This window comes from Homalodisca vitripennis, chromosome 1, assembly GCF_021130785.1.
Source record: "Homalodisca vitripennis isolate AUS2020 chromosome 1, UT_GWSS_2.1, whole genome shotgun sequence".
In the NCBI taxonomy this organism is placed as follows: domain Eukaryota; kingdom Metazoa; phylum Arthropoda; class Insecta; order Hemiptera; family Cicadellidae; genus Homalodisca; species Homalodisca vitripennis.
Genome location: NC_060207.1, coordinates 238,180,663 through 238,194,175, shown reverse-complemented (window position 1 = coordinate 238,194,175; position 13,513 = coordinate 238,180,663). Strand labels below are relative to the sequence as shown.

General features: G+C 33.4%; 2 protein-coding genes across 6 annotated transcripts in view; both read left to right on the top strand.

Annotated features, from left to right (window-relative positions):
* LOC124353198 (ETS-like protein pointed) overlaps positions 1-13,513 on the top strand; it is a 357,362-nt gene that overhangs the window by 54,731 nt on the left and 289,118 nt on the right. The gene's annotated exons all lie outside the window — the stretch shown is intronic.
* Positions 1-13,513, top strand: part of LOC124353195 (DNA polymerase epsilon catalytic subunit 1-like) — a 68,844-nt gene that overhangs the window by 5,276 nt on the left and 50,055 nt on the right. Inside the window, 11 exon segments of the mRNA XM_046803075.1 lie at positions 938-1,156; positions 2,801-3,030; positions 3,939-4,182; positions 4,269-4,418; positions 6,282-6,448; positions 6,542-6,652; positions 8,052-8,187; positions 9,656-9,868; positions 10,465-10,660; positions 11,665-11,808; positions 12,915-13,207. Of these exon segments, the coding sequence (XP_046659031.1) occupies positions 938-1,156; positions 2,801-3,030; positions 3,939-4,182; positions 4,269-4,418; positions 6,282-6,448; positions 6,542-6,652; positions 8,052-8,187; positions 9,656-9,868; positions 10,465-10,660; positions 11,665-11,808; positions 12,915-13,207 (2,103 nt within the window).

Genomic DNA, 13,513 nt, shown 5'->3' with positions numbered 1-13,513 from the left:
CTGATTATCATGCACAGACGTACAACCCTTTTTAAACTCGCAACATCACTTGAACACACTCGTACGACTCATAGCTTTATTACCACCATATGTAGTTTTTACCTCATTGTAAATGTCAACCTGAGTTTTACCCTTCCAAACGAGATAACAGATGACACCATATATTTTGCACTTGGCGGAACATTGGATTGAAATTTTCATTAAATATATTCTCACATAACAGTTCTCAACGTACTGACCTCAAACTGGTCTCGTTGCGGAGAGGGGAAATCAGGATAAACGGCAGTGTAGCCAACATGTCGAGAAAAAAATCCTTCCGGCGGTGAGAGCCTCAATGCACTTACTTTCTGGATATGCCTCATACTTGACTAGCTGAAACGGGCAATTTGGTACTGTTGTCTCTGTGTTCCTACTTCAGAAGAGCATTGTCTCCTTGGCCCAGAAGCTTGTATTATAATACCTTACTAGTTGAAGTAGGCTATAGGCTATTTTTAGTATAATTATCTGTGTATTCATAATATATGAAAGCATCATTACTTGAGGTCAAAAGTGTTTTGTGTTTTTGTTTGAAGTTTGTTTTTGATGATGGAAGGATTGTGAAGGAAACAGGATTTTTCCGGACATTTGCTCATGGTTCAGTGATACAAAACAATCAGTAACACCTGATTGCTACCTGAAAATCCTGTTTTATTCTGTGTTTATATGTGGTCTTCAAATAGTACACACACACACACACACACACACACATATATATATATATTGAAGACTCTTGGAGCAATTAGAAAAACATTTTTTTAATAGTACTAAGTGTTAATAAAAGAATAGTTTCCCGATATGGTCTTGTTTATTTTTTGACGAGACCTTTCAAAACCAAAGGTTTCATCATCAGGCGACTCCACAATTATTTAATTTTTTACATTTTGTGAAATCTTTACAGACAGAGATCCTGGACGAAGATAAGAGATTGGTCAGTGCTGTGGACTACTACTTCATTCAAGAAGATGGCAACAGATTCAAAGTCTCGTTGCCATATTCTCCGTACTTCTACATCCTCACAAAGAAGGAACTAACCCAAGAAGTCTCCGCATTCATAAGCAAAAAATTCAGTGGCTCTGTACTGTCTGTGGAAAACGTCACAAAAGAGGATCTTGATTTGGTATTTCAATATCTTTTATTGATGCTTGTTTAGTAAATTCAATAGTATTTGAAGATGAGTCTAAAATACAATGTATAAATTATGAGAGAGGGAATAGACTGGGTTAGGAGCCAATATCTGCAAAGTATAAGGTGTTGGATTTTTAATCCAAGTTTGAGATAGTGCATGTTTTAATTCTGACTAAACCTGGGTTACTTTTTTAAATACTGTCCACCTTGTACAAAACCGACTCCCCCCCCCCCCATTTACTGTGCTTGTTATATTCTCTGTTAGTTTACAGATCAATTGTCCTAGGAGAATGTTCTATATTATATAATTAATAAAATAATTTATATTTGTGGAAAATAAGTAAAACTTCAAGATTTGTACAAACATTTCATTCAGAATAATATGATTCTTTGGAGGACAAACATTTAATGTGGTGCAGATATTATATGATTAGAATATATATTTTTATTCTTTTTAATGTAGTAAAACCAATTATTTTAAGTGATAAATATCGTTATTGTTTAAATCTTTACAGCATAGTGTTCAAATAAAGATTTATTAAATGCCCTTAAATACAAACTACAGGTTAAATAATATATTATAAGTCATCAGTCTTGTGAATAAAAGTTCAACTTTTGTTTTATATCGAATGTAAGAACTGATAGAAGCGTAATGTTAATAAGTCTAAAATATACTCAGAAGTTGTAACGAAATAAACAGGAGTGGTATCAAAATACTCGACTTTAATAATTTAAATAAACTTTAGTGTGTGTTATTCTTTTTTTCTTTGTTCTCTTAGGATAAAAAGCTTATAAATTGTACTTTAAGTCCTATAATGACCTTAGCACTGCTTCTGGAGTGACAGTATATTCAGGATGGGTAAGGTTAGGGGGTAGGGGCCGCCTCCTATTGAGATCCATGAGGAAGAATTAGGGCACTAATCTCAAGTGATGTCCGCTCGGAAGAAGGGGAGGCCAACTCTGAACCAGCCTGTCCAGTCAAAGCAGGCAAGGGGGGCACACCCAAATCAAATCAAATATCCTTTATTTCCATCAGACATGTAACATGCATTGGATTGCGTCATAAATATTAAAAAAAAAAACATGCACAGTTTTTATATCTATACAATTATTAATATTAATATATTATAATTAATCAATTATTAAAACTAATTAATTTTATATCATACGGACTATTTATTTCCAATAAATTCACTGAGGGTGTAGAAACATTTTTCTATTAAAAAAGCCTTCAGTGTTTTCTTAAAGACCATTACATCATTTACATTCTTTAGGTCCACAGGAAGAGAATTATAAAAAATTACGGCATTATAAAAACAGTGATGTTTGAAAAAAGAGGTTGCATGGGGGGGAATATTTAATTTGTTGCTATTCCTGAGATGCCCATGTTGAGGCTGGCAAGAACCTTTGATACAAACCCCAGCAACTCTAACAGTCATCTCCCGTAGTAGACTAGACCTATCAAATTACCCTTGCACCCCAGAATCTCAACATTTGCGGTTAGTGATGTGCCGCTCCTGGACATCCATAAGATTGCAGAGATTTAAGTATTATTCCTTTAGATGTAAATATTATACCAGTTCTGAATTTGGATTAAACTATAAATCTAAATCCTAACTTATCTCCCTGTGTTTAGCCAAATCACCTGATTGGACTGAAGCAGCAGTATCTGAAGCTGACGTTTCCATCAGTCCACGAGCTGACCAAGGTGAAGCAGACCATAGCAGCAGCGGTGCGCAAGAACCGCAAGCGCGACAAGAGCAACACGTACTACACGGAGATGTTGACTTCAGCACTAATGAGCAAAGGAGATGCAGGTGCCACACGGAAGTCATCAGACCACATGGAGAATATTTTGGACATCAGGTTAGATTGAATTAATTCAGATATTGTTGATAACTTACGGTGTTACAGATTACTGCAGTAAAAGAAATGACAATTGCCCAATTAAATAAATTTAAATGAAATTGTTTCTGTTTATTTGTTTGAGTTGCAGTAACCAGATAACGGAGCAGATAGTACCAAAGTAACATATTCTATAGTTTTTTTGTGCTATATCTGTACGTGTTTTCATAAGGCCTTTAATCAATTATAGTTTTGATATCCAAGTTGCAGCCCTTGTGAGGATATGCCTAGCTACTTATACTTTATTGTAGTTAGTAAAATATTGCTTAAATCTTTTATCGCTGATGTCCATACCGGATGCTGAAATTTCAATAATTATTATTATTTCATAATTTAAAGCTTGCCAGAGCATATTTTACTATTAACCTTGTTGGTTTACGATTTTGTATCCAAGCAACTAGTGTCCGTACTGTATGGGCATCAACATTTATGCTACATCTCGGATTTCTTGCTAGTGATTCATTGTCATGCTGATTTCGTAACTCAGCACAATTTTTAAATTTGGCACAATAACATTAGATAGTTTCGAGAACAAAATTATTAATCTTTTTGCATCTATCATTTAGTATTTAGCAGTCTGTAACCATATATTTCAAAAATAAAAGTGTTGTGTTGATAAAAAAGTAGCCAATGGATATAAAACTTGTGCATTTGATAAATTTTTTCGGGTTTTTTAACTCTTAAGGTTCCAGTTATTAAGATCATTTAAGATGATTGAGACTAATTTTTCATCGTAACTAATTTATGTTGATATATGTCAAAAGACTATAAAAGCACTTAAATAATTGTTATTGTTTCATATCTTAACATGTGTTACAATTAAATAATAATACAATTCAGAATAAGAAAGAATTTTACGTGTTCTCTAGGGAGTACGATGTGCTTTACCATGTGCGAGTCTCCATCGACCTTAAGATCTTCGTGGGCTCTTGGTACTCTGTACACAGTAAAGGTCCGTTTGACGCTCCCTCCATCACCAAACGGGAGGATCTCATCGAGCGACCTGACCCGATAGTATTGGCTTTTGACATCGAGACTACCAAGCTACCGCTCAAGTTCCCTGACGCCGCTTCCGATCAGATCATGATGATATCGTACATGATAGATGGGCAGGTACAAAACTACCGTTTTACAGTTTTTATGTGGTAACATTTGAATTTTTTTAAATATTTTGTTGGCTAACGAAACAAATGTTTCAGGGCTATTTGATCACAAATCGCGAAATTATATCTGAAGATGTTGAAGACTTCGAGTATACACCTAAGCCGGAGTTTGAAGGGTTTTTTACAATATTCAATGAGCCTGATGAAAACGCTTTAATACAAAGATTCTTTGATCACATAATGGAGGTAAGTTGTTTTTGAATGATACTACAAGTATTTTACTTGTGTCTCTGTATAATTTGAAGTAAAATATTCTTTATTTGTGCCTTTAGCCTATAGATAAATTTATAAAAATAAGAATACTCCAAAATATTGATATTTACCTCATAATGATATATTATGGAAAAGATTAACGTTATATATAAAACTACAGCAACCTAAAGAAAATTTCTTTTCTTTGAATTTCCAAAGCTATTTGAAAAGTGGTAGGGGTTTACTTTTAAACCTTAAATATTAAAAATTTAGTTACTGTTGTCCCAAAATGAACTTGTTCATACCTTATAACAATTTATGACTCCTCATAAAAACCTTCAAAATGACAAACAACACAATTTGTGTTTTCATTAAATTTTCCCTTGTACACCTAAAATCTTTTCAAACATTTAAAATGAAAAGCTGGAGTTTTCATATAACGCAGTATATTGGTACTTATTAAGATTTTGAAATGAATGCAAAGTTAATCTTTGCTTAAGTTGAAGTTTTTTAAGATATGGGTTTAAGTTTTAGTGGAAAATGTGATTTCTTTTCAATTTGTATAAATATAAAATTAGGTTATTGCTACTTTTTTTAAAGTTTAATTGATATCCTTAAAAGTCCTTTCATGGACTCATTTTGGTGTTTGACATGAAGTGCTAGAATACTGCATTACTATTCAAGGACTTTACGTATTTCGTGAATTTCAATATTCCACATAATCCTGTTTGATATTGTCTGAACAAAGAGACGACAGAATGTTTTTACTGTGTTTACTCTAGGTTTAACCAAAAAAAAAAAGTTTGTTTCAGAAAATTTATGTAATTTACCCTTCTGTTGATCTTGGATCGTAATGGATTTTGAGTTACCAAACTGGTAAAATCTAAAGCCATTTTCAATAAAATCTAGTTAACAGTCCACAAATAACAAATAATGTAAACAAATAAAAAATTAAGATGGAAAATTAACCCTTTGAATGCCAACGTCCGATTTTACGGGACATCAAAAGTTTTCTGAAAAGTGCCAATGTCTGATTCTACCAGGGACGTCAAAAGTTGCCTGAAAAGTGCCAACATCCGATTTTATCGGATGTTGGCCAAAAAATAAACGTTTGGGGAAAAAATCGCTAAAAATCGAAAAACTGTATAATTATTTCAAAACTAATATCATATATTTTTAAATTGTGAAGAACTGTTCTTTCCAAAATAAATTGTTATAGTACACATCCGATCGATTGACTTTACCGAAACTCACATATAAACATTTTTAGTTGACATGAGCTACCGGAAACAATATGACATTAGTTTATTAAAAGCTGTATAACCTGTATAACTCACTCATTATTGAAGATAATGCTATACATTTTTCAAGATTTATAGACAATTGAATACCCTTTACAGTGATAGGGACAAAGAAAAGGATATGATTTTTTTGGTAATGATAATTTGGTTGAAAAATTAAATTTATATATTTCTGGAATTGTTTTAGGCAAGTCCATTTTCGGTTTTCCTAAATTTAATTGTATCCTAACTTTGTTATTTTATGTTAATTAGGCAGAGTTTCAGAGAATATAAAAAAATATTTTGATAGCTTATTAAATAAACAAACCGTGATTTTTTTACTGAAACCTTGCAAAATGCCTTCAAAAGGGCTGGCACTTTTCAGTACACCCACTCAATAAATACTTGGCACTTAAAGGGTTAAAGTAAAATGCACATTCTATATAAAATTTAACGAACAATTACGATGTACGTCTTTTTGTTACATGTGAATTTATCTATTACCACTCTTCTTATTGCTGTGCAGATTTGCAAATAAGTTTTGTTACATGCAACTTTAGGAGTATGCATGTTTTAGGTACGGCCTCACATTTTTGTGACTTACAACGGAGACTTCTTCGACTGGCCGTTTGTCGAGACTCGAGCTGCAGTCTACAACCTGAACATGAAGCAGGAGATTGGCTTCTCGCGTAACAAGGAGGGAGTGTACGCTTGTAGACCGGCCATGCACATGGATTGTCTATGGTGAGAGCGTCTTTTGTCACTGGTTTAGTGGAAGTGTTACAAGTATCGTAACTATTAAAATATACCCATGTTATATTGTCTGTTGTATTGTAGTTGGGTGAAACGAGACTCTTACCTACCCGTGGGCTCACAGAACCTAAAAGCTGTGGCGAAGGCCAAGCTGAGGTACGACCCGGTGGAGTTGGACCCTGAGGATATGTGCAGGTAGATACCGTAATCAAATTGACTATTATATATATTTTTTTAAGTAATTTATTAATTTCCTTAAATTACTGAGGCCGTTCTGTGGAACTATGAACCATATGTGTTTTTACCTTTACATAAAACAATTCTTGTCCATTTATTTTACGCTAAATAAATAGTCTGAACTTGATTTATATATATATATTATTAGTAGGTGAGGTGCGTTACGAAATCCCAATCTCAGTAGACAAAATACGCATAACAGAAACTAAATTTGATAGGTTTACCTGGCATTTGTATTTTCAACACAAAATTGTGAACAAAAAGGTGTGCTGGTAAGATCTGACACAAATGCTAATGGCGTTGAATAAACTAATTCAATGCGAATTAGCAAAATTTAACTAACTCTAATTAATTAAACTCTCTTTAATTAATTAATTAACTCTTCTTTGATTCTATAGAGAGTGTAATTTATTAGGGCTATTTAGAAAGTAAGGAACGTTTCGAAATTATAAAAAACCGAGAGTACAAGAATTAAATTGTATTATATACTACTATTTTTCTCCAAAATCACCATTTAAATTCAGGCACTTATCATAGCGGTGGACAAGCTTTGTAATTCCTGTGTCATAGATTTCAGCCGCCTGTGAATTCTATGACACATATTCTATCTTAAGTATTTATCTACTTTGACAAACTAGCTCTCTTGGTAATGCCAATATTGATCAGAAATACTGTATGCAACAGCTTAGTTTAATTTTTTAAATTTTTTTTTTGTCCTGAGGGAGGACGGTTTGTCCCTGCACTTAGTCCTAAAAGGACCTTTGCACCTCCCTTACTTAAATTTGTGTCCTCAAAGTCTGAGGCTTTTGCAGAAGCCTATCAGATTTCAGGGCTCCTGTTCTCTGATATCCTTGGGGCTGAGGAGATTTGCTCCCAGGGATATTTTCCGAATTTCTAAGATGGCAGGAAAATCTAACCTAATATGCTCTGCTGATTCCTCCTCTTCTCCACAGAGTCTACATTCGTCAGTCTGGCTAAGGCCCACCCTCATAAGATGTTTCCTTAGGGGCCATGTCCTTTCAACATCCCTAGTATCAGTCTAATTATCCTCCTTACTCTGATCTAAGAGAGCTGCCCACCCTTTAGCGTAAGGAGAGATAAACATTTTAGATAGTCTTAATCCTGAGGCTCTACTCTAATTAATGTTTCTTATCCTCTTTTCCCAATCTTTAACAAGAGCTTTGCTGTTGGAGAAGGCTATCCCGCAACCTGGCTCAGGTCCCACCATTATGGACACCGCTCCCTTTTTGGCGAGGATGTCTGCTTTTTCATTTCCATGAATGTCCTCAGTTAGTTAATGTATTGAAAGCAGGAGAACACACAAACTTGTAATCACCTGAATGCTGATGTTTTCCAGATTGGCCTCAGAGGAACCTCAAGTACTCTCCAACTATTCAGTGTCCGATGCTGTAGCCACATATTACCTGTACATGAAGTATGTCCATCCATTCATCTTCGCTTTGTGTACCATCATTCCCATGGAACCAGACGAGGTAACATTCTTGATACAGTATACACGGAAGCTATAGTTTCGAACTATAGAATGTTAAATATAGTTTTGTGTAGGAACCTATTAATCCATAATACGTATAAGATGTATATCTCTGAAGCGAACTATTTTAGGTACTTCAGACCAAAAAATAGGTAATTTGAATTTGAATTTAAAATTAATTTACTGGTGTTATTAATAAACGAAAACTTATAAAAAGTAACACTCTTGACTGCATGATGAAATGTCATTATTTTACAAATTAATATTGATTTTGTATAATTATATAGGAGTAAAAATAAATAAAGTTCATTATTTAAGTACTTTCCAAACTAAATAATATTTTGTATTTAATTTTAAATTTTGTTCTGTGTATGGAGAAGACATTCAAAGCTGTAATGCTCTTAAAAATAATGCCAGATATTTCGGAAAGAACAACCCAATGTTTACGATGGAAAGCGAAGTGGCCAACCTGTGTTTACCCATGACCTCGCCGAACAAATAAATCATAACGTTAAGGGAAAATTAAAGGTTTACAATCACAGATCCAGTGTATAAAACTGTAACTGAGGAACATGCATATCATAAATTCTTTGCCCGATGGCTACCCAAACTCTTAGACTGATCAACCCAAAACAAAGAGAATGTTAGCAGCTCTAAATTTACTTCTCTAGTACCTTAAAGAAGGTGATGTTTTTTCCAAGCACATAGTAACTGATAATAAAACATGGATGTCTCATGTCAAGGTCAAACAAATAAGACAATCAGGTTGAAAAACCACTGCGATCGGTTACGTCCACAGGTAGGAGAATTTTATTTAATAGTTACTGAAAAGTTTGCTAGATAAGTACTTAATTCATAAACAAACACTGCAATAATTATTAAATTATATTTTCTTGAGACCTTTCGTGTTCAAGGAACACATCATCAGACCAATAATAACTGAAATAAAAGTGGTTAAAGTAATAATACAACAATTTAGACCTAAATAAAAACATGTCATTAAAAATACAAAGAGAGAAAATTTAAAGACCAGGAACTATGTCTGCTGTATATATATTATTATATTCCAACAAGAAGAAGCGGGTAGAATTTATCGAGATAAGTGTTACAAAAATGTTATAATATGTTTAAAAAAAATAGTTGTATAGAGCTGCTTATTCTAACACATAATAATTTAAAATAGCTGTAAAAGTCATATGCAATTTTTAATTTGTTGAATTAGCTTACTTTCTGAACGATCCTCTTTTTTCTGAGAAATTACCTTAGTAGTATAAACTACTATCAATTCTGTTTTTATAATTTTATTATTTTTTTAGTCAGTAATATTCACTAAGGAAATGGTGTTCAATTTAGAGAACAAATCTAATACACTGTATTTACTTGGCTTGTTTAAAAAAAAATTGATACCTTTTTTAAATAGTATTTATTTAAAAAACACCAATAGTATATATTTATTTGACTGCCTGCAGGTACTCAGGAAAGGGTCAGGGACTCTTTGCGAAGCGTTGTTGATGGTGGAGGCATTCCACGCGAACATCGTGTTTCCCAACAAACAGGAATCAGAGCTGAACAAGTTGACAGACGACGGACACGTATTGGACCAGGAGACATACGTGGGCGGCCACGTGGAGGCTTTGGAGTCTGGGGTTTTCCGAGCGGATCTGCCTTGCCGCTTCCGGATGGTGAGGAATTTTTGGTCTTCTCTTCTCTGGGTAGAGTTTACTCTCAACAGCAAAAGCACAAGTTTTATCCAATTTCCGTCTTTTATTCCATTTAGTCCACCACACAGACTGATGTTGCTATTGTGTTAGCCTTGTCATAATAGTCTCCACTTTTAGAGACAAAAATGCCACAACTTTTTTATCTCTTCAACAATTGCAATGGATTTGTTTTAGAATACAATTTATAAATATTTTTAATTCTAGTACATTTTTTATCCAGGAAGTAGTTTTTAAGAAATTCAACATCAAAGATTTTAACAAGCCGCGGTTTTGAATTTTGTTGACTAAAAAATTTTAAATTAAAAAAAATTGATGATCTTTAGTAGTTTAGCACGTATGTTGATGATTTTTAACTTTCTACCTTTCTTTGTTGTTTAGAAAAAAATTTATAATGTAAAAAACACAAACAGACGAACATGCAGAAAACAATGCATTTTAGGACCCCAGGAATTGTTGGTTCCAATGGTTTGTTTTGACCCCAGGAACAACCTCCTGAAGTTTGTCAGTGTATTTCAGTTACACCCTGTATATATAGCCAATCACGTTACATTGTGCAGGTGCCTGAGGCATTTGACAAGTTGATAGCGACTGTGGAAAGAGCATTGAGTCATGCCATAGAAGAGGAGGAGAAGATCCCGTTGTCCAGTGTTACCAACTTTGCTGAGATTACTGCCGACATCAAGTCCAAGTTGGCTGACCTGCGGGAGACCCCTTGTCGTATGGAGAATCCGATCATTTATCATTTGGATGTCGGTTAGTACATCAGTGTAATTATTTTATGTGGTTGGATTACGTATAAAGTGTAATATGAAGGGAAATTATGATAACCGATACAATGAACCATTCTGCAACCTATACGATTGTTTGAAGGGTAATAAATGTGGTCACACCAATAAACCTGAAAGACTAAACTGGCACAAGAAATAAAGGGATAAACCAATTTTACATTTTCTTTCTGTTAAACGTTGAAAAGTGGATGTGTTTTTTTCAAGCCTCAACCCTTTCTCTTAATTACAATAACAGTTAAACAACCCAGCACTGATAACCCCATAGGCAACTTTCTCTTTCAAAGTACAGGCAGGCAAAGGTCACTCAAAATGGTTTTGAGAATGAATTTCCACTCTATTAAATATAAAATGTTCAATCATATTTCTAATAATTTTATAGCTTTTTTATATCAATCTACAACTTCATTTTCAAACAAAGAATTTTATTGTAAGGGATATGTTTAATATCTATAAATTATTTTAACCTGTTCATTATTATGAGAATTATTTATTGCTGAATTAATGTAAATAACATTAATGTAGATGTTTTTATGTAAAACAATATGCGTGTAAAGTACGTTTAATATAATCAAAAACCGTTTTTCTTAATCAGATTTTCTCCCTCGATTAGCAATGCTACAGGGTTAGATATAGTTATACATATACTGCAGTGTAATCAATGCTTTTTTGAAAATTAATAAATTTTGAATTTGAAAAAAATTAGTTTTAGCAAATTTAATTTCAGACAATTTTAATTATACGTTTTTAATGTATTAGTTAGTAACAAAAAGCTTAGCTAACTAACTCCGCTGAAATCTTGACTGTCCCAAATATTAAGTTGCCCTTTTTTTTTCAACTAGTATGTACAAAGATGATTGTTCAGATAAATCTTTGCGTATTTTTTAACCGTTTGGATGGTAGGTTTTCAATGCAACATCCACATCTTGGAATCTTCCGATGCTCTGTAATGACTTGTACATATTTCTCCAGGTGCCATGTACCCCAACATTATCCTGACAAACCGCCTGCAGCCGTCGGCGATGGTGGACGAGACCACATGTGCTGCCTGTGATTTCAACCGTCCCGGTGCCGCGTGCCAACGCCATATGGCTTGGATGTGGAGAGGAGAGTTCAGTGAGTACTTTCATGTCATTTAAAGTGCATTTTATTTTTATTGATAAAATTCGTTATTAAAAAAAATAAATAAATACCTTTAATTTTTTGTGGTTTATTTGTTCAATTCTACGTAATAATTTATATTTCATACCTCACAGTTTCAATATTTGAGTTTATTAACTGATTTTAGAGTAAAATATACTAGCCAGAATGTATTAAACTGTCATAGAAATGAAACAGAATAATGGCTCAGTGTCAACAAAATTAAAAGGTTCTTACTGAAACAAAATTTGGAAAATAAGTCCCTTAAATAGTACAATGGAACATTTATACCTCAATGACTGACTGTCATAATTAGTCTTAATATTTTTTAAATAGTTAAATAAGGTAAAACAAGAGTTTTAATAAAACAATTTCATTGTTACCTACGAAATATTTTATTTAAACATTTTTTCACTCAAAATATGATTGAAAATTATTAATATCCCAGCACATCATTTTTCAACAATTTGATTACTTTCCTTTAAATAAGATGATGACTTATTTGTTTCACACATTTGAATTTTTGACGTTTTGAGTCTATGGTTTCTCACTGTAAATTCTTGACAGCCGTTTAGTAATTTATGTTTAAAGTTCAAACTAACATAACATTCTCCTCTTTATGAAACATTCTCCTCTTTGAGTATCAATATTAAATTTTTAGTTTTGTTTAAAATTATACAAACTGATCTAACGTTTGGTGAATCTGACATAGCATCCTCTCTGATGATTTCATGTTCCTAAAGTGCTGCAAGAATGCTGTCATTTAATTGTAAAACAGATAATGTAAGTTGCTTTAGTTGAAAATTTGTTTGTGAACTTCTGTGTTGTAATTTGGTTAAGTTATTATGTTTGAATATTAATAATGAACTAAATTATAACTTTTTATAACCTATAAGTATTCTGTACAATTTATTTTCATTTGGTACTGGTTAACATGTTCTGTAGTTGTATATAACCATTAACATAACATTTCAATTCAGAAGGTTGTCTTTAAATACCAAAATGGTAGCAGTTTTAAAATCATAACATGTTTTTCATGAAATCGGATTCTACAATTGTTTTTGATCAATGTTATTTTTCAGTGCCAGCAACAAGGAACGAGTTTGAGCGAATCAAGCAGCAGTTGGAGACAGAGAAGTTCCCTTCTCTGTTCCCGGGAGGACCAGCACGGGCGTTCCACCAGCTGGGCAGGGAGGAGCAAGCAGCAGTGGAGAAGAAGCGGCTCAGCGAGTACTGCCGCAAGGCGTACAAGAAAACTCACGTTACTCGAGTAGAAGAGCGAACCACCACAATCTGCCAGAAAGAGAACTCCTTCTACGTTGACACCGTCAGGGCGTTCAGAGACAGGCGATACGAATATAAGGGCTTGAATAAGGTATTATATTCTTTGTTTGAAGTTTGTTTTTGAGGATGGAAGGATTGTGAAGGAAAAAGGATTTTTCCAGTCATTTGCCATCATTCAAAGATTTGTTGTATTACTGAACGATGGCATATATCCGGAAATATTCTGTTTTCTTCACAACTATTATACTAGGGTTTTTTGTTTTGGTTTTTTTTTTTAAGCATAACTCGCAGATAATGAAAAAAGCCTTCAGCAATGGCTTGAACAATCTTGTATCAGTCAAATTATTTGGAAAGAAATGCCATTTTAAATTTCAAGTTTCATGTAATTTTCAAGTCA